Here is a 20,685-nt window from a genome sequence, read left to right as displayed (position 1 = left end):
ATGCCATATTTGCACTATGTTATTGCCATATTTAGAGCATACATCGTAATTCTACAAATTGATATCTTGTCATGTGATGAAATGCTATGATTGCTAAAAATGTTTGTATCATGTTAAAGATATCAAAATCTTACTTTAAAATTTTACATGTTGATATCTTACCATATGATAAATTGCTACCATTACCATCATTCACATTTGAAATTTGAAAATAGATGTCAAGCCTTGACATCATTTTCAGAAAGATACATTATGATAGGAATCATGATGGGAGTATTGATAAAGTTAAATGATTTTAACTTATCAATATGTCTCTTGAATTCAAAGGCTTTGAATTCAAGAATAACTTATCTTAAGTATGGCATATAGATAGGGGGAGTTAAGGTTAACTCCGTTATCAATTGATTATCATCATCAAAAAGCGAGAGATCGTTGAATCTCGGATTTTGATGATGAAGTCAATTGTCATTTGTTATCTAATCCATATATTGAGATAAGTGTGCAGGATTAACTATGATGGAAGAAAGACATGCAGCAAAAGTTACGCCGGAGTCAAGACTATGATCACGTTGGGAGTTCGAGAGTTCGACGGAAGTCCGGACGATCGTCGGAGGTTCTACGGGAACAAATCCGAGAAGTCCAGGAGCTTGCCAAAGAAGCTCGTCGGAACTCGCCAAGTAGATCATCGCAAGTCCAAGAATTTGCCGGAAGTCTGCCGGAGCATCGCCGAAGGTTCGTCGGATGTTCGCCGGAAGTTCGCCAGAAGCTCGCCGGAAAAAGCGATTGATGCACCGGAGCAAGTTGTAGTAAATGTCTTAAGAAATATCATAGTTAGCATATAGATTAAGTTAGGAATGGGAGGTGATCCCATTAACTTAATCTAGGGGCAATTGGGCCCTTGACAGACCCAAATTTGACCGAATGGATCAACCCATTCAGACCAGAATTCCTACCAAGCGGTGGCACTGCCCAGGAGATGGTCTCCCAGGAAAGCTGGGCTGTGCAACCGCTCTAGTCAGGCGGTGGCACCGCCTGGGCTCAGTCTCCGAGCGAGACTGGGCAGTGCAACCACCCCCATCAAGCAGTGGCACCGCCTGGGCTCAGTCTCCGAGCGAGACTTGGTGGTGCAACCGCCCCAATCAGGCGGTGGCACCGCCTGGGCTCAGTCTCCGAGCGAGACTGGGCAGTGCAACCACCCTTGTCAAGTGGTGGCACCGCCCAAAGGCTCAGTCTCCGAGCTGCCAGGCGGTTGTATTGCCCCAGTCAGGAGGTAGTACCGCCAGGACCCCGGAAATCTAGGAAAAGATATTTTTGAGCTCCAAATTTAAACTATTTTGGGGCCTATATATACCCTACCCTTTCTTGCATGAAAGAGCACCAAAATCCAATCTTACTCTATGATTTTTAGAGCTCAAAAGTGTTGTAAAGACTAAAAGTTCTTCTCCCTCTTTTTTTCCAAGTTTTGATTTTTCAAGAGAGGAGAGAAAAGTTGTAAGGGTTGTCTCCTAAGCCTGTCAAAAGGAATGAAACCATAAAAGGGTGGTTGATCTTCGCCTATTGAAGAAAGGCCTCTAATGGAAGTCAATGACCTCGTCGGATGAGGAAGCCAAAAGTAGATGTAGGTCAAGATTGACCGAACCACTCTAAAATTGTGGTGCTCTCTGGTTTGCATTTATTTTTGCTGCTTACCTTACTGCAAACCTTCATATGTGCTTTACTTCCTTATTACTTTTGCTGCACTCCTTTACGAACTCGCTTTCAAGTTAAGTTTCCGAAAATGATTTTACGTCGGAAACGATTTCATTGTACAAACGCAGTTTTTAAATATCGAAAGTTTTCCGCTGCACTAATTCACGCCCCCCCCCCCCCCCCCCCCCCCTCTTAGTGCTCTTGATTCTAACAAACATAGTTTCAAAATATTTAATATATTCATTACATAATTACATCATTATGCATCATCCAAATTAATTTCATAAAGTATTTTTCTTTTTAGGTGAATCAACTTTTCATGCTTAGTTTTCCATACAAAAGCCATGCATCATCATTAAGTATGATATCAAACTTCTTAATATTTTCATTAAGACATCAAGCATGGTTTCACTCAAATTCGAAAATTATCAAGATACACATTATTTATTCTTAAAAAAAACATACATATGATCATTATTAGATTTAAATCTAACATTCTATTCCATTATAAAACATGCAATTTTCATTATCATTTTTAAAATTACTAGCATGATCCTAATTTTTTATATTTTCATTATATTTTTAAACATACATTTTTCAAAAAATAAATTTTTTAAACTAAAAAAAATTCATCATAAAAAGCATCATGTAATTTTGAAATAAATTAAAGGAGTTTTGATTACCTCATCGTTGAAAGCCATTAAGGCATAGTTTGCCACCTCGCCTTTCTTGATTTTCTCCTCGTCTTCGGAGGAGCTCGATTCATCCCAATTTTTATTCTTCTTCTTGCGTTCAAAGCAAGTAGTTACATTCTTTTTATTTTTTTAATTTTTGTTTTATGAACTTTTTAAATTTCTTAGTGAGTTCAAGTTCATCATCACTTGAGCTTATGCTCGTGTGGTCTTCAAATGTTCTAAGTTCAAAATCCTTCCTATTCTTTGGAAGGTGGTTCTTGAGTTCTTCACGTGCACTGCATGTCATTTCGTAGATCATCAAACACCTTATTAGTTCTTCAATCAAAAAGTTATTTAAATTTTTTGATTCTTGAATAGCGATTACTTTTGAATCCCAAGTTTTAGAACGTGAGCGCAAAATCTTATTAACAAGTTCAGAATTTAAAAAGCTTTTACCAAGTGCTTTTAGACTATTGATAACATCCGTAAAACGGGTGTAAATGTCTCTAATAGTCTCTCTTGGTTCCATACAAAACATCTCAAAATCATGCATAAAAAAATTTTCTTTAGAATCTTTTACACTACTTGTGTCTTCATGTGTGATTTCGAGAATATGTCATATATTGAAGGTCGTTTCGCACAAAGAAACCTGATTAAACTTCGATTTTATCTAAGGCGCAAAATAGAGCATTCATAGCTCTAGCATTTAAAGAAAAAGTCTTCTTCTCCAAATTATTCCAATCTTTCATTGGAAGAGAAGACATTTTAAAACTGTTTTCGACTATGTGCCATAAATCGGGATTCAATGAAAGCAAGAAAACTCTCATTCGAGTTTTCCAATCAGTGTAGTCCGTCCCATTGAAAAAGGGAGGACGAATGAGAGAGTGACCCTCTTGAAAGCCGAAAAAAGTCATTTCTCTTGGGTGTTAAACCAAGTGAGAAATAATGAGACTCTGACACCAATTGTTAGGATCAAGAGTCGACACTAAGAGAGGGGGTGAATTAGTGCGGTGGAAAAATCACGTCTTTAAAAACTTCGTTTCGATTAAAATTGTTTCTAACGTAAAATCGTTTCATAAAGGTAATACTTTAAATGCATACATAAGAGAGTAATGGATGTAAAGAGCAAGTAAGGAGGTTTGCAGTTAAAGTAAATTACTCAAAGAAATGCAAACCAGATTTTAGAGTGGTTCGGTCAACGTGACCTACATCCACTTTCGATTTCCTCCTCCGATAAGGTCACCGACGTCCACTAAAGGCCTTCCTTCAATAGGCAAAGGCCAATCATCTTTTACACCCCTCTTCTCCTTTTACCGGGTTTAGGAGACAACCCTTACAAGCACTCACTCTCCTCTCTAAACAAAAATCTAAGTTTAAGCTAGAGGAGAGAATACACTTATGATCGCAGCAACGTTTTCTCTCTTTTAATCTCTCTGTGCTTGTGTGCTTTAACCAGGGATGAGAGGGGTATTTATAGGCTTCAAGTTTATTCAAACTTGGAGCTTAAAACTTTCCCATCCTGGGTTCCTTAGGCACGGGCGGTACCACCGCCTGCGTTGGGCGGTACCATCACCCAGTGTCAGTCTGCCCTAGGCGGTACCACCGCCTGGGGGGGCAGTGCTGGGCGGTACCACCACCCAGACTGGCGGTACCACCGCTTGACATAGTCTCAAAGATTGTGCCACAACGATGAGACTTCTTGGGATATTGTTTGGGCTTCTTATTGGGCCCAATACAGTTCTTACATGGGCCTAGCTGGCCCCTAATTGGGTTGCCCAAATCCAAGCCCAATTACGTGCTAACTACGAAATCCTAAGACATTTGTTAAGCTAGACAAGTCCCTATGCCTATTCTTCCGGTGATCTTCCGACGAACTTCTGACGATCTCTCAGTAATGTTCCGGTGGACTCCCGACAAGCTCCTGAACTTCACGACGATCTTCTTGGTGAGTTCCGATGAGCTTCTCTGGCAAGCTCCAAGACTTCTCGGTTGGTTCCACCAGAACCTCCGACGAACGTTCGGACTTCCGATGAACTCTTGAACTCCCAACGAAGTTGCATCCTTGACTTTGGGACTTTATTTTGCTTCATGCCTTGCTATCGTAGTTAATCCTGCACATATAAAAACACACTTCGATCTAGACAATTAATACTAAGCATTAATCAAGTTGTCCGGCATGTCATTAGTCCCTTGACACTTCGTCCGATTCTTCAACGCATCGTCCTCTCTTGCGACCTATTGCCTAATCGGCCAATTGACTCGGCAACTCTGATATCCTTGGCGCACTATCTGCTCTTCTTGGCCCGATGCCTGAATCCACAGCCCGAAGCCTTCCGTCGATACGTCGACCGATCCACCGGCCCGATGTCCAATCTTCTTACATGTTCCTCCGGCACAACATGATTTTTCCTGCTTTAATTGTCTCATTCTAATCGAAGCATCCTGCGTCACTCAAAACGCAGATTAAACATAAACACATATTGATTGCTTTCATCATCAAAATCCGAGATTCAACATATAGATCTCTAGAAGAGGGTGAAGGAGGTCAAGCGCCTTCCTCTCTATCGGTGATCCACACAACAGGGCTGCAACGATGCTTCTGTAGTCTCCAGGCCTGCTATCTGAGGTGGAGAGGGGGAGGAGAATAGGAGAGGTAACCCAAAAAGGCTCTAGCCTACAAACCATTGGTTCCCTCCTATTTATAGTGTTCCCTTATCATCTCAACCCAAATAGATCCTACCCTATTGGGTATTGAATCTCCATCCAAATACTTATGCATCTTAGATTAATGGATCTCTATCTAATAATCTCTCATTGTCTCTTATTGGATCACATCCATAGGATCCAATAATTCAAGGGCTTATTGGATATCCAATAAGATAGGGGCCCTAGCAGATATCTCATATTCGAACCTCTACTCATCGCAATGCTTACCATATGTATGTGACCCTCTATGCCCAATATCAAGCTAATCGTGTGTCATACCTGTCAAAACTCCTTCTGGCTCAATGAATTATTATCTCTATAATAATTCACTCGACTCATCGACTGCGGACGTACTAGACCACTACGTTGCAGTCCCCAGACGATACAGGGGAATCCAATCTATTGGACCTGTTTGTCCTCAGTTACCATATACCTATAGTCTCTCATCCATCTAATATCCCAAAGACCGTATACCGGGCATGGTGTTGTCAAACCCATACGATTTTTACTCAAGTCTCGCTCTAATCGGATTCTCCCAGAGAACTCTTTCTCTCTTAATATGAATGACCCTGGCCAGGGATTTATCTGAGCAAGAACACATGGGATATTCCTCTCATGACACTAAGAGTAGATAATCCTCTATTGATACTCAATAGTCCTCGTAAGGTTAGCTACCACTCTCAATGACCGGTTGTGCTAGATCTGGAACCTCTAGACCTATAAGTCTGGTATTAAAGAATGGAGTACTCATATAGGATATCCTTAGTGTCTCAAGTCTAAGGACCAGATACACCACCGGGACTACGAAATCGTTGTCTGACAATAAGGCATCATCAACCATCTAACATTCCGTAAGCGGATCAATCAATAAACTCATTCTCCAATGAGCACCTATACTCTATCTCTAGTGTCCCCACACGAGCAGCTATAAGACCAGCTGCATCCATCATATGGACGGGTATACCGCATACCGGTCTATTCGGTTAACTTGATGTCCCTCTCGAGTAACCTATAACCGAGATTATTTAGGGTTTGTGTTTAAAGGCGAATCGGTCTCATTATCGTGATCTCATCATGATCTGATTCCCATTGCACAGATATATAGACATCACAGAATATTCAAGAAACAGATAATATAAAGTGATAAAATGTCAAATAATAATAATAAGTAAAAAGACTATGTGTCAAGTCATACATGTCATCACTCAAGTGATTGGCTTGTAGGGCACCTATGACTAGCAATCATTTGGTATCAGAGCAATGATCCTCGGCGTTCTCACTACAATTATCATCATCTCAAAAAAACAGAGAAGGTCGGCAGTCACGTATGCCACCTTCTCGACCGAGAACCCATACTTCCCATCTCCACCATCGTCGTTGCAGAGCAACTCATCTATCCACCACCGCCGTTGCTTCCCGGCCAGCAACCTTCCCCTCTCCACCACCGCCATTGCTTCTCGGATTGGGAAACTCACCTCTCCACGTCGTAGTCACCCAACATTCAACCCGCACGCAGCCTCCCAGCCCTCAGCCAGCAACCTCCCCTCCTTATTACGCCGCAGCCTCGGTGACCACCACTTCCTCTCCTACACCGGCATCAACAACAGAGCATCCTCTACTATCGCAACTGCTGGACCCTTCGCTGCCTCTTGACCTTTGTCAACATCGCTGCAGCCACCCAGCCTTCAACCCGCACGCAGCCTCCCAGTCCTCAGCCAGCAACCTCCCCTCCTTATTGTGCCGCAATCGCCCTCCAACCATGCACACCCATCCTACTTCCCGACCAGCAGACCACTGTTGATGCTGCTCCCCAGTCGCACCACCACTATTGCCTCTCGACCTCGGCAGCAACCTCCTCTCCTCGTGACGACCGAAATAGGGCAACTTTGCATCTTCCTCCCCTTTTGCTACTGCTTCTCGACCAGCGACCACCCCCCTCGTTCCGCTATTGTCATCCTCCAACTGCACACGCAGCGACCGCAGCACTACCCATGGCATTCGCTTCCTCGGTAGCTTTGTGTCGATAGTGTTGATGCCCTTGACCAGATATCAGAAACAAGAACTGAGGATTATAGATTTACAGTCTTATGTAATGGCTACTGATAACTCAGTGAAAGCACAAATTGAAGCATTAGAAACCAGAATTGAGAATCTGCTACAAGAAACCCTTCACAATTTCAAAAAGAGCTTATTATAGCACTTTAGCATGTTTCAACAAGAGGGGAACTCAAGTTCTACGTTGAACAAATCTGGAGATATAGGAAAAGGGCCCCAAGATTATGACACAAGCTATCCACACATTAAGGTAGAATTTTCAAGATGGGAATATGGTGATCCGACTAGTTGGATCTCTAGGGCAGAAAAAAAAAATTTGTTTTCATAGTACCCCAGAAGAATCTAAGGTAGAAATAACCTCAATCCAGCTAGATGGAGATGTAATCCAATGGTATGATTGGTATGAAACTTACCACGGAGTTTCCTCTTAGGAGCAGTTCAAGAAGGGGCTTCTTGTTCGCTTGATGGACAGCTTTCCAAAATTCATCAGATTTCTACAGTATTGGAATATCAAAGCAGGTTTGAACAATTGTCAAATCAAGCTAGAGATTGGTATGAACGATAACTGGTGGGTACATTCATCAAAAGACTTAATCTAGATATTTGATGTGACATTAAGGCTCGTCAACCTGGACTATAATCGTTGCGATATCATTTGCATGTTTACATGAGAAAAAAATCAGTAGGAAAAATCATCGAAACAGAAGTGACAACAAATAGATGATCAGTAAGCCACCCGCCCCATCTATTCCCAACCGGAACCCTAACACCCGAAGGCTAACCCAAGAATAACTCAAGGAAAGATCAACGAAAGGTTTGTGCTGGCACTGTGATGAAAAGTGGAGTAGGGAGCACCAATGTAAATAAGGGCAACTTCTGATGATTGAACCAATTGGGGAGGAACCGGAAGCTAACAATGTGGACTCCGATCATGAAGGTATAGATTCTGATGATAATGTTGGACCAATCATACAAACAGTGCATGCATTAGCTGGCTACTCTAACCCGCAAACTATGAAAGTTGAAGGAACTTTGGAACATCAGCATGTTACAATTTTGATTGATATTGGTAGCACTAACAATTTTATGGATAGTAAGGTTGCTGACCGATTGGCCTACCATATTGAAGATTGTAACAAATTCGAAGTAAAAGTCACTGATAGATGGATTTTAACTTGTGATAGCAAGTGCTCAAAGATAAAACTAATTTTACAGGGCCAAGAGTTGCTTATGGACTTTTTTTTTCTACCCTTGGAAGACTTCGAAGTGGTGCTTAGAATTGAAAGGCTATCAATCTTGGGTGATGTTTCATGAAATTTTTCTAAACTAATCATAAAGTTTTTTATTAATGGAAAGCAGGTGATCCTAAAGGGAAAACATGGAAGCAAGGTCACAACTACCACTAGCCATCAGATTGAGAAGATTTTTCAGAAGACTGCAACACCGAAAGGCCGACCTATTGCTTACACTATCAAAAAGTGGAGACTGTACTTACTTGATCAATAGGTTGTGATGCGTCGTAGATAGCCTGTGACTGAAGTGCTGAAAGAAAAACTCCCCAAGTTTGATGTTGCTCAGCCTTGAGGACAAGGCTGATTTGAAGGGAGAGGAATTGTTAAGATCTCTTTATTTTCTGAGCTTTTGAATAATGTTTATTGAGTCTATTTAGTTCAGTTAGAGTCAGATAGAGGTTTATTTAATATTTATTCATTATTAAGAATCCAAGTCCTAGTGGACTCTGGGTGGAACTCTATAAATAGGGATGTAATTGTTTCTTTTTGGTAAGCAATAAAATATTATTCAGTATTTTGACAAACCCTAGAAGGCTGATTGCCTCGAAGTGATCAAGGAGGTCGATCCCCTCGAAGTGATCATCCCCTTTTTTTCCTCTTTCTTCCATGATAAAACCCTAGGGTCTTATCAGAGATAATACCACTTTTGTAGAACAACCAACCCAAATCTTGGAAAGAAAAGAACATGATTTAAGGAATAAAAGTATACCCTTGGTAAAGGTTTGTTGGCAACACCATTAAAACCAAGAGGCAATATGGGAAAGAGAAGAAGATACGCGAGAGTAGTATCCTCATCTATTATATTAAGAGAAGTTAAACTTGGGGACCAAATTTCTTTTAGTAGGGGAGAAATATAATCAAATCAAATATTTAATTTATAAATCAAATCCTATTGAGTATTCCAAATAAGATGATATCATATTTGTTAGTGTATTAAATAAAAATAAATATTAAATAAATATAAAAATTAAAAAAAATTCTTTTAACAGAGGCTCATTTCCTCCTATTTAAGGGGAGGGATTTTTCTCCTTCGTTACTCACCTAGCCGAGCCCAACAATGAAAGGAACGATGAGTTACATCATTCTACGAAGAAGTAGGTTTTCCTACCTTACTTGAAAATAAAAGTTTTTATTTTGATTTCTTAAATATTAAAATTTTTATAGTTTGAAAATATTTATCAATCTTTTTAATATAAAAATATTTATTGTTGGATTAAGATATGTTATATGAAGTTTTTAAGAGATTCATCAATCTTCTTTAAAGGTTTCTTTGGATTTAAATACATTGAAATTATACATGTTTTATATATTGAATATATGATATTTTATTTTTCATATTTAGATTAGAAATGCTATTTCCTCATGTTACAATTTACCTTTTAATCTTATCTAGATTAAAATATACGAGCAGTTCAAAAAATATTTATTAATCCTTTAATTGTTAAAATTTTTATTGTTAGATTCTGATATATTATCTAAAAAAAATTTTGATCTCTTTTAAGATTTAGAATTTTATTATTTGTTTAGATCATGTTGAAATTATTCATGTGATATGTATTAAAAGTTTGAATTCTAATTCTTATTGAATTAAGGATCTCATTCTTTAATCTGTTGAAGTTTATCTTTCAATCTTATTCTTTAATCCGTTGTTACGTTTTAATGTATTATTTTTAGTGAATATATGTTTTCATAATTGGATATCGATGAAATTGGATAGGCATTGGTTAGAACAGCTCGTAAACTAGGTCTAACCCATAGGTCAAGCTATAGCTCACTAGCTAGGCCCAATTAGCAAACTAGGCCCAACTCATGGGTCAAGCCCTAGCCCATAGGCTAACCCAGCCCAGCCCAACAAAGGCAATCACGTGCGACGCATATGACCAGTCCATGGGCTAAAGTTGGCCCAACCTACTATGGTGCATGTACAGTTATGTGCAATGCACATGACCAAGTCAGCCTAACCTAGTCCAATATTATGTAATTGTTGGATTTGAGCTCAAACGTTGATTGACCTAAACAGTCTTATTCAGAATGATTCTGAATTGGTCTTATTCAAGTCAATTTAACCTAAATTGAATATAATCTAGTCCAAATTATACTAGTCTATGGTAGTTTCAAACGGTTAAATGAGGATTAGAGATTGATTCAATTAGGTTCTGGTAAATCAAGTTCAATTGGATCGATTGAATTAGGATTCAAGTCGGTTGAGGACTAATTAGTATTATTTGATATTGATGATGTTTGAAAGATATGTTTTAAATATACTATTTCATCGCGATATAAATATGACTAGTGTGAGATTATGTTATTTCTGATAGTAAATAAGATTTTCTGAGGAAATCTCTCTACTTTGTTGAGGGAAATCCTCTATTCCATTGAGGAAAATCCTCCCTCCTAATCTGTATAAATAGGAGAGGGACAGGTTTATGTATTAAAGCTAAAGCTTCTTCAATAAAGTTTTTTCAATAACGTTTCTTCAATAAAGCTTCTTCAATATATCTTCTTATCTTTTATTCTCTTATCTTCAATAATTCTTTTATTCTTTCTATCAATTTCCCTACTGAGAGCATGCAGGGTGATTCCCTTCAGGGATTAATGGGTCATCAGATGTGACGGTTGGACGGTTCCTCCATCCGCTATTGGAAGGAATGCAGAAATGTCTGCGATCGAGTAAATAGCTCTACGAACGAATGGCTCGGATCGAATTGGAAAACGGAAAGATTTGTACAAGTTATACGTTTTGTCACCACTTTGTGGAAAATCTTTAGGTATAAATATGTTAGATACCTGTGACTCGATTGGTGAAATAGTCTCTCTCTCCAAAAAAATATGTTTTTATGAAGAGAATGAATCTTTTTATCGAAGGATCAGAAAAAAATCGGTCCGGATCTACTGCGAGAATGATTTGGAAGATCCAAAACTAAAAACAACGGTATTTGCTAGCAACAACATAATGGAGGCAGTCAATTAATATAGATTGATCCGAAATCTGATTCAAATCCAATATAGCACCTACGGGTACATAAGAAATGTATCTAATCGATTCTTTTTAATGAATAGATCCGTGTCTCCACTTTGGCAAGTGAGGGATGAGTTTGCCTCTATCTATTGTTGGGAGAACACAAACTTATCCCGTAGGATAAAGTCTCTCTATTCGCTATTGGGGGAGTGCTCCTTCGGGTATTTGATATACACCAATGATTGATTTTTTATCATATATTCATTTTGAGTTAACTTTTGGGATTCCTACTCTGAATTTTTTTTTTTTTTTTTCAAAGCAACCTCCTACTATTACTAAATCGGATTCTAGTGAAGAGTGGACCTTCCTCTACCACTAGGTAGAGCTACTTGGATGATTCTTCGAATTAACATCACTATGTTTGAATAAATAAATTATAATAAATATTTATAAATGATGAATAAAGTGATATTTATCTGCTTGGCTATGAATATGTGGAAATATGTGATTAAAAAAAAATCACTTTATCCTATCAAAGAGTGTTATGATGCAACAACAGTCCTCCATGTTGTTGCTTAGTCTCAACAATAGCTCTTGGTATGACTAGTGTGCAACATTCTTTTATTAGGTAAATTTTCTAATGTCATTCTATTAAAGTAGAATTTGGTCATCTAATGTAGAGGATTTAGATCCAACCTTGGTTCTGAGTTGGAGTTTATCACAAACTTGATGTCCAAAGATGAGTTAGTTCGACAAGCAAAACTTACAAGAAAATTATATTAGGGACATACCTAATAAGTCATAGAGAACACAAGTATTTAAACAAATTCAAGAAAACACTTACAGGAGTTTTCATATAATGAAGTATGACCAGCATGTTTAAATGTCCAAAACGATTATATACTTCCACCAGCCATAGACGTGATCATGTAGCACAATTTTTTAAAATGTGGGGTAATAACCAGTTGAGTTAGTTTCCTGCATACTTTTGTCATATCATTTGAATGAAAAGATATTGATGATATGATTATAAGATATCAATAATATGTCAATCATGAGACATCGATGATATGACTATGAGATGTCAATAATGTAGCAATAGGATAGAAACAACATGATGATAAGATTAGATTGTCAACCATCTTTCGCATGTCATTCATTACACAATAGGATAGAAATACTTTCATCGCATCGGTTGCATCAGTGTGCAATAAATATTTTAGCCACATCGGTTGCATCACGTGCTCTAAATGTTCTTTTTAAAAGAATAGGCACATTACTTGCAATAGAGATGCCTTGATTACATCGATCACATCGAGCGTTTGGACACATACCAACCAAAGGGACATTTTAATTGCGTCGATCATGTTTGGAGCTTTGGAATTTTTTTAATCCGACATGGACGTGTAAGATGCATGCTTTGGGCCACCTCAAGTAATATGGAGACAACATATAAGGGGATCAATTCATACCCTTGTATGTTAATTCAGAGACGAAACTCGTCGACCGGACGAGATCGACTGTGGCGTCGTAGGGGCACAGCGTGATGAAGTCAACTTTGAGCATCGTGGGATTGATGAAGGGAGGTTAAAGTTATTACAAGTATTGAGCACCATCGGTGACAGTAACAAAGTCAAACGTTAAGCATTTTAAGTAAAAATAATAAAAGGTCCTCGTTTGTCATCTGACTTGTACGCTCTAAGCTCACTGACGGGATCCTACTTTTCCCCTCTACATAAATATAACGACAGCACAATCCGGCCCGGCCTGAACCGAAACCCAACTATTTTGTTTGGATGGGCTACCAGCCATGGAAGTTGGCGTACGGGGAGTTTGGGTAGGCTTTTAGAGGCAAAACGAGAGGTCGAATGTCAAAGCGGAAGAAAATCGAGACGTTGCCAGGTCGAGGATAAGGAATTGGCTTTTGGTTTGGATTTGGATTTGACATCCGCGTTTGCTCCTCCTCCCACTATACCTTTTGCTCTGTGAGCCCTCACTATCTCTTCGTCTTGGTCACAATTTTCTCGAGACGGCGAGTCCTAACCGCTCGGTGGCGAGCGGTGGGAGTCAGCTGCGGTCACGGTGTGGCAAAGTCACAGTTGATACTATGGGTTCCGGTCACCACGATGCCTCACGGCAAGATGATTGGAAGATTGAAGCTACGGGTTCCAGTCACCAAGAGTGATAATAATCACTTGAAACCTTTAGAGAAATTGATGGCAAAAAATTTGTTTTTGCGTCTCTTCTGTCATCAGACTTGTGGGGTCGCCTCCATCAACAAACAGATACAAAGGTCGATTACTGATATATATATATATATATATATATATATATATATATATATATATATATATATATATATATATGCTCTCTCTCTCTCTCTCTCTCTCTCTCTCTCTCTCTCTCTCTCTCTCTATTTTATTTTCTTAATTTCCATAAAGGAATTGGCCGGTTTGTAACACCAGATGGTAAGGTCTTGGAGACGGTAAAGACTTACAGTAGTACGTCCATGAGACACTGGAAGCTCAATCTTTAAAGTCTGTTGGCACCGTGGATTCTGTAAAATACTCCTTCCTCACTGTCTCCATGTCACAAAACCTCACCTTGGAGAATTAGGAAAGAAATAAAGATATCAGCAAAGCAATCTTCAACGAAGCATCAATTTGGAAAGTTCCTATCTAATCGAATTTAGAATATGTGTCCCATAGCACATTAAATTTCTGGCCCAGAAAAAAGGCTCACCAGCGAGGCATACGACCTCATCAAAGGCTTAACAAGCTGCCAAATGGGCTGAAACACGAAAGGGGCATCTACAAAGAGCACCTGCCCCAGCCTCCTCGGGTAGTAATAGTAGAAAACATCCATCTGTTGACACAATGAATGCAATAATAAATGATCTTTCCTGAACAAATTTAGCATATGTATGTATATAGGTTCCACTAACACAAAAGTAGATAATACACATGCATTTCTTTAGCTGAGCCAATATCAAAGTAAAAAAGACATCTGAAAACATCTCTGAGTAAGGTGATAACTGCAGGTTTCAGCAGTAATTATATCAGTTACGAGAATACCTTCGAATTAATTTTAATCTAGATGGGTTTATTGTGTCAAGGCAGAATAATACCATTGCACCTGTTTATCTACATCAAGGAATATCGGTATATTAAAGAGGTAAATACATCAAACATTTTAATTAGTCCAAAGATGACTATCCACCACAAAGACATGGACGCATGTTAGCTTGTGGTCATACATATTCTATTAACCTCTTAAACTCAACAATCTCCTATGACATATTCTTACTCATTTCAAAAACTAAACAATCATGTCTCCTGAAGAAAATCTGCAATAACATTAAAAGAAAGCCCAAAAGACCCATCCTAAAACTTCCATCTGCATTTTTATTGTGTATTTTTGGATGGGTTTGTACAATGAAAAAACTCACAGCAAGAGGAAAGCAACATCTGTGGAGTGCCAAGATTCTTACACACAATAATGATTTAACAGTGAGGTTTGCATATGGGAGTATTTGCACCACTCATTTTAGTATTAAATATGCATGTAGAGGAGTACTAATCTAATGTTTGAAGTGTGCAAGCAAATGTCAGATATAGTTTGTATTTCTGTTGGGTCATAGGAAAAAATATTAATCTTTTACCTATTTTCTAAATGCAAGTAGTCTAGATACATCAACAATGACATAATTTAAGGAACTTCACAACTTTAACCAGCAGAAAGGGGCAGCAGCAGCTTGCAGAAGTTACCAAGAACTTCAAAAATTGAACATCCCCGTTCTCTACACGGAAGCCTCTCAGATCAAATATGCCCAGAATTTCTTCAGTCCCAGGAGGAAGTTTATTTAATGCAGTCTCAATGAGATAGACACAAAGTTTTTCATCCTCAATAGGTTCCTGTTTCTGTGGACAAATTATTACTTGTACATCAGTAATCGTGCTCCTGAAGGAAGCAACCTTTGATTTAAAAAAGAGGCAGGTAGGCCACAATGTATTAATTTGCCTTCAACAGTTACACAAGTTAAAAGGATAAGCAATGAAGACAAGGCTTCACTTTCATGAATATGATTAGTGAAATTTACAGTCTTGTGCACAAGAAAAGAAACACATTACAGATAATATCCATTGCGACAATGAATCATTTTACACAAGTTAATACCGTATGCAAGAATTGTCAGGTTTCTTAGTTGACAACATTTTACGTGGAGTCCTTCCCTTTAGTTCATTAGTTCCAATTGTCAGAATAGGATACTCTAGTCATCAGAAAGTACTTCCTATGTTTCTTTCTGCTTCTTACATTTCTTCTATCACTAGTTCAACCTTTCCCCCACATTTTCAGCTTTTTCTCCTCTTTTACATTTTGCTTCCTTTCTACTCTACAACCAGCTTAATACACTTTGGTAAAACATATATCGAAACAAAATGATGTTTTCCAACATATCATTTGAAAACACTCTATTTAAATATTGCATCAAGTACTAGTAGTGTGGAAGAAATTCTCACACAGAAAAGGGTAGTTTAATAAGTTCGAAGGGACCAATATGTCAAATGCAAGAAATGAGCAACTGCAACATTATGACAGCTCAGAAGAAGATTATGCGAGTTATCAATCAAGCTTTGGTATAATCTACTACAAATTTTAAACTATATCAGTTGAAATTAATAATTGGCTGACACCACATAACTGACTTTTTGTTACTCTAAACCAGAACAGATATTTCATTCTCGTTCACCATACAACTTCATCTACAGAATATGACAAGTTAGGAAGAAATTAACACAAAAGCCGTACAGGTTACTCAAGTCTAGAAATGCAAACTTAAATACCAACAAAATTTAGACATAAAAACCAATATTGCTACTCTAGTCTGATACAAATGCATGCAAGCCAAGAAGCATAGAGTAAACATCAATGATTGTACAGGCTCCAGTAAAGAGCATAATTTTCAGAATGATTAAGCTTTTCCTATCAAATGTCATCTTTGCCAAACCTAATTCAAGAATATTTGAATGGATACTGTACCCAGGGACACCTCTAACACCAACTAAAAGGTTTTGCATGCCAGCCATGTCAATGCACGGAGGCCATTATCTCAAAGTGCCAATTTGGTAATATGTTCATCACTTCATCATGTCATGTGTGTGCCTCAGCACTTCTTTGTCCCGGCTTAGCTTGTGATATTAGACATAAAACCTGCCCATAGCATGCTGACATGTCATCAATAAAGGGCCAAGCTAAGCAATGTTTTTGACACTACATATTGTTTTCATCGTGATGACATAATAATATTTTCTGTAAAAGAGATTATGCTTGTCAATGTTATATTAGTAAAAAGAAGATGGTCTGATGTACGCAATCTTACCCCTGTAAAAAAAGAAATTGTTCCGATGGTTCAAACCTTAGTCACTCTGATCGCAAAGGAGAAAACTCACCATAACATCAAAGCCCACCATCTAGAAATGTTATATTGGAGTTGAACTTATTTTTTGTATAATATTCTATTTGTAATTTATATCAAGCACTCAGAAACTGAATAGTCCTATCTGATATTTATGGGTCCCATCTATATTGGTATATGATATTCTGACTATATGGAAGTAATACCAACAAATGACATTTTAAATATTATTTTGCTAGTGGCAAACCATGGTATTTTGTCCTGTGCTGATCTGACAATGGACCAATCTCTGGCTGGTATTTAAATCTGTTTTATAAGTTTATGGTCCAAGATGTGAAAGTTATGATTTATTTAATTTAACATTCTAGCTTTGGCATGTTCAACCATCAAAATATATTTTAACTCCAATATATTAAAAATTAAGTCCTACACGGCAACAAGTATTTACATGAAGCATCATGATATGGCAATCATAATAGAGCTTATGCATGAGTAAAGAGAAAAAATTTCACTGATTTTATAATCAGTACCCTAGTATTTCCTACCGCAGGAAAATGCTTGGATGCCACCACCACTAATACTGGTCTGCCATTGTTGTCAAGAAAGTCATGTACATAAGCTTTGCCAGTTCCATACACACTCTTCACAGATTCTTCACACAAATCTGAAACGCCAAAGTCTTCATGCCATTTCTGAAATGAAAAGGTCTAAAATTGAATAAATGTTCGAAGTACAAAATAGCTCCAAAATCTAAAAAGAAGTTAAAAGATTTCAAAATTATTCCATAATGACAAATCAAGTCCAACTTGTACTTTGGATCAAGGTTCGCAATACCGTACCATACCGGTATTTCGACCTGGGCTCAGTACCGGTACGGTACGGTATACCGAGCGGTACACCCAGGTGTGCCAAGTAATGTAGCACTGCTACAGTGCACTCGGACCGGTAACAGACGATCCGCGTACCGACAAACTGTCGGACTGGTACGTACCACCCGTACCGGGCGGTACGGTTCGGTACGACAGACCCTGCTTTGGATGAACATCAAATTGACGCTAAAATTTCACATTTCCAAGTGGTAAATGCCTCTCTATATATATAAATGGGAATCCTAATCTATCACAGGGTTAAAGTGAACTAACATAATGGAAGGTTGTAAAATTCGCTTACATTCATGTACCGCCTAATAATATAACTCAATAGTTCACAAAATGAAAAATTAAAATCAGCAACTAGGACAGTTATCATTATTCCACCAGATAAATATTAGCGCATTTGTTTCTTGTTAATACCACTTGCACAACAATCATGGTTTATTATTCAATAACGAATAATTTCTTCTTACCCAAACATATTTTTTCTAATACCCACTGAAAAAAGAACTTTAGACAGGATTCATTTTACAAATATATCACCAGGAGTAATAGCTATCAAGCATGTCTGACATATTTATTTATAAAACTGAGGAGATTCAATCAATTATCCATAATTTGAAGGAAATGCTGATTACAATAGCTTTCGTCAATTTCATGACAGCTTCTTCAACAGAAAACTTTCGGTCCTTCAAAAACCAAAGGATCATATCTTCATCATCCCTTCCATTTTTTCCAACTGGGAGATTTGGATGCTCTCTTTCAAGTTTTTCCTTGACTTCCAACACAAGCTGCAAATTCAGAATATGAAGACATAGTTTTATAAAGATATGATTGAATTTTGAAATCTGATAAGAAACTAGAAATATCAAGTAAGAAAATTAGCAGGATAACCATTATATGTAATTCAAGTAAATTTTGATAAATTATACAACTGCACTATCATAAAATTCGATATCATAAGACTAGATGGATATTGCAAAGTGCAAACAATGTCTCAAAAAATATCACTTTTATGTACGGGAAGACACATAGTCTGTGTCAGCTTCTTCATGATTGATAACCTATACAACTGCACTATCATTATATTTGATATCACATGACTAGATGAATATAGCAGACAATGTCTCAAACAATAACATTTTTATGTATGGGAAGACACACAGTCTGCATTAGCTTCTAATTTAAATATCATTGCATCAAACATGTCATTTGATAAAAAATTCCAATTAATCTAATTCCTGTAGAACAGCTCTAAAATCTCAATAATGAGAAAATAGATATGATCTCAATCTGCATACCCCACTAAGCATGATTCCACGAGTGTCTTTATCTTTCACTGGAGGAATTTGATCAAACAGCTTCCTTACAGCTCTCAAGTCTCCTTGCTTAATTCATCGATGACAGAATTCCATGAAAAGTATCTCTCTCAGGCATCTAGCTGAACAGCCTTCTTGTATATTCAATCTACCCTTTTTTGTAAACCTATGAATCATTATATTCCAAGAGAACATATCACATGTTTTACATAGCCATCAATAATCATATCCCGACAATGAATTTTTTTTGGGAGCACCATTGTGCTATTCAATGAAGCAAGGGAAGAATCAATCTTATGACAGTTGGCACACAGGAATATATGACATCCCTCTGTAGAAACAAGTCCAACTTATCTAACTCTGGAGCATATGCCACACTGGATTTGTCCACCTTCTCTGACCGTTAAAGAACTAGCATAGGCTTAAGTATGAAAAGCAATGTGAATTTGTCAGGAGATATATTTATATGAAGCATTTGACAATAGGTTGGTCAGAACACGGTTTGTGAATTCGCTCAAGTATTATTATTCCAAAGAGAAGGATGACAATTTTCAACCTGCTTGCACTCGAGCACAAAACTTAACATTCTGCACATTTAGTAGCATCGTTGAGAAGTCCAGAAGCAATCACTGGATCAAGTATATGTTCCAAATCCTTCATGGTCTGACACATTGGTGTAACGAGAAATGGAAGAAATTAGTCGGTGCCATCTCACCTTCAGAATAATCTGACCGAGACAGATCAATTAAATCGTTCATCTACTCGAGATGATCTAATAATTCTCTAACTAAATCATCACCGCAGCCATTTTATGTGTCAATTCAAAATACAAATGATCGAAAATTAGCACCTAAAACAGCCTGCAGCATCCTTTCTCAAATGGGGCTACCGACTTCCCAAGCGTTTAAACAACAACAACGAACCGTATCAAGGGGGCCATAACAATAATCGCCACAACAAGAAGCAAAACCAGAACATGTCGAAAATGGGGGATTAATTGGAACAGACCATGATGGGCATCCAGGCGCCAAAGATGGCAGACCATTCAAGAAATCAACCGCCAGCGTTAACTAACCTCGAATAAGGAGCACCCAAGAAACAAAACAAACAGCTAAAAGGGAAGATGAGAAGTGGACAGAGAGGTCGTGCGATGGTGTGGTGCACGTAGAGAGAGGAGGAGGGAGGGGAATACCTTCGTGGCATCGACAGAGAAGAGAGCCTGGTTGCCCGCGGCGCACCTAAAACGCCTGCAGCCATGGGCGGGAGAAGAGGAAGAGAGAGAGGAGAGGGGAAGTGACAGAGGGTAGCGAAAACGAAGAAGAGCCATCTCAACAACCAACCTTAAAAGAATGCAAGTTATTGTTCCATTTATCCATACACATCTGACGTTTGACACGGGTGCGAGCCACCGCGCACCTGATCGCGGATCAGGTGAACTCAATCATGCCGACATGGACCGAATGGGAACTGACTTGGGCCCAATCCCCACTTAATTGCCTTAATGGCATGGTTGAGCCAATACGCGCACCCAAGCAATTGGTCCTCTTCCGACGGCGGGCTCATCCTGGGCTGGCTGGGCTTTGTTAGAGTAACCCTCACGGCTGGCAGTAATTGTGGCTTTCTCTCACCGACGGACAAATCATGGAAGAGTCCCGCCTGACGTGTGTTTGATGTCTCTTTTCGTCCTCTCCCGTCGCGGTTGA

At 38.4% G+C, this 20,685-nt stretch overlaps 1 protein-coding gene across 7 annotated transcripts; it reads right to left on the bottom strand.

Annotated features, from left to right (window-relative positions):
- Positions 1-13,767: 13,767 nt before the first annotated feature.
- LOC103978281 (CRAL-TRIO domain-containing protein C3H8.02) lies at positions 13,768-20,326 on the bottom strand. Of its 7 annotated transcripts, none has more exons than XM_065099427.1 (6): positions 20,175-20,326; positions 18,302-18,454; positions 17,322-17,498; positions 15,143-15,295; positions 14,118-14,240; positions 13,768-13,978 (listed from the first exon to the last, which is right to left on the bottom strand). In XM_065099427.1, the coding sequence occupies exons 1-6, from the start codon at positions 20,307-20,309 to the stop codon at positions 13,901-13,903; spliced, it is 819 nt and encodes a 272-aa protein (XP_064955499.1). In that variant the 5' UTR covers positions 20,310-20,326; the 3' UTR covers positions 13,768-13,900. The 7 variants fall into 7 exon arrangements, with proteins under 7 accessions (XP_064955499.1, XP_064955500.1, XP_009392289.1 ...); XM_065099428.1 differs by having other exon boundaries at positions 17,337-17,498; XM_009394014.3 differs by having other exon boundaries at positions 17,322-17,483.
- Between the last annotated feature and the right edge of the window lie 359 nt (positions 20,327-20,685).

The sequence above is a fragment of the Musa acuminata genome, chromosome BXJ2-3 (genome assembly GCF_036884655.1).
Source record: "Musa acuminata AAA Group cultivar baxijiao chromosome BXJ2-3, Cavendish_Baxijiao_AAA, whole genome shotgun sequence".
In the NCBI taxonomy this organism is placed as follows: domain Eukaryota; kingdom Viridiplantae; phylum Streptophyta; class Magnoliopsida; order Zingiberales; family Musaceae; genus Musa; species Musa acuminata.
This window is presented reverse-complemented; position numbering and strand designations above follow the sequence as displayed.

What these genes read in the sequence shown, in the direction of transcription:
- LOC103978281 (XM_065099427.1), bottom strand. Translation starts at nt 20,309, where the DNA reads ATGGCTCTTCTTCGTTTTCGCTACCCTCTGTCACTTCCCCTCTCCTCT. An exon ending in TGAAATTGACGAAAGCTATT is followed by an intron (nt 17,499 to 18,301) that starts GTAATCAGCATT and finishes ATTCAATTTTAG; the next exon opens with ACCTTTTCATTTCAGAAATG. An exon ending in CTGCGGTAGGAAATACTAGG is followed by an intron (nt 15,296 to 17,321) that starts GTACTGATTATA and finishes ATTTGTCCACAG; the next exon opens with AAACAGGAACCTATTGAGGA.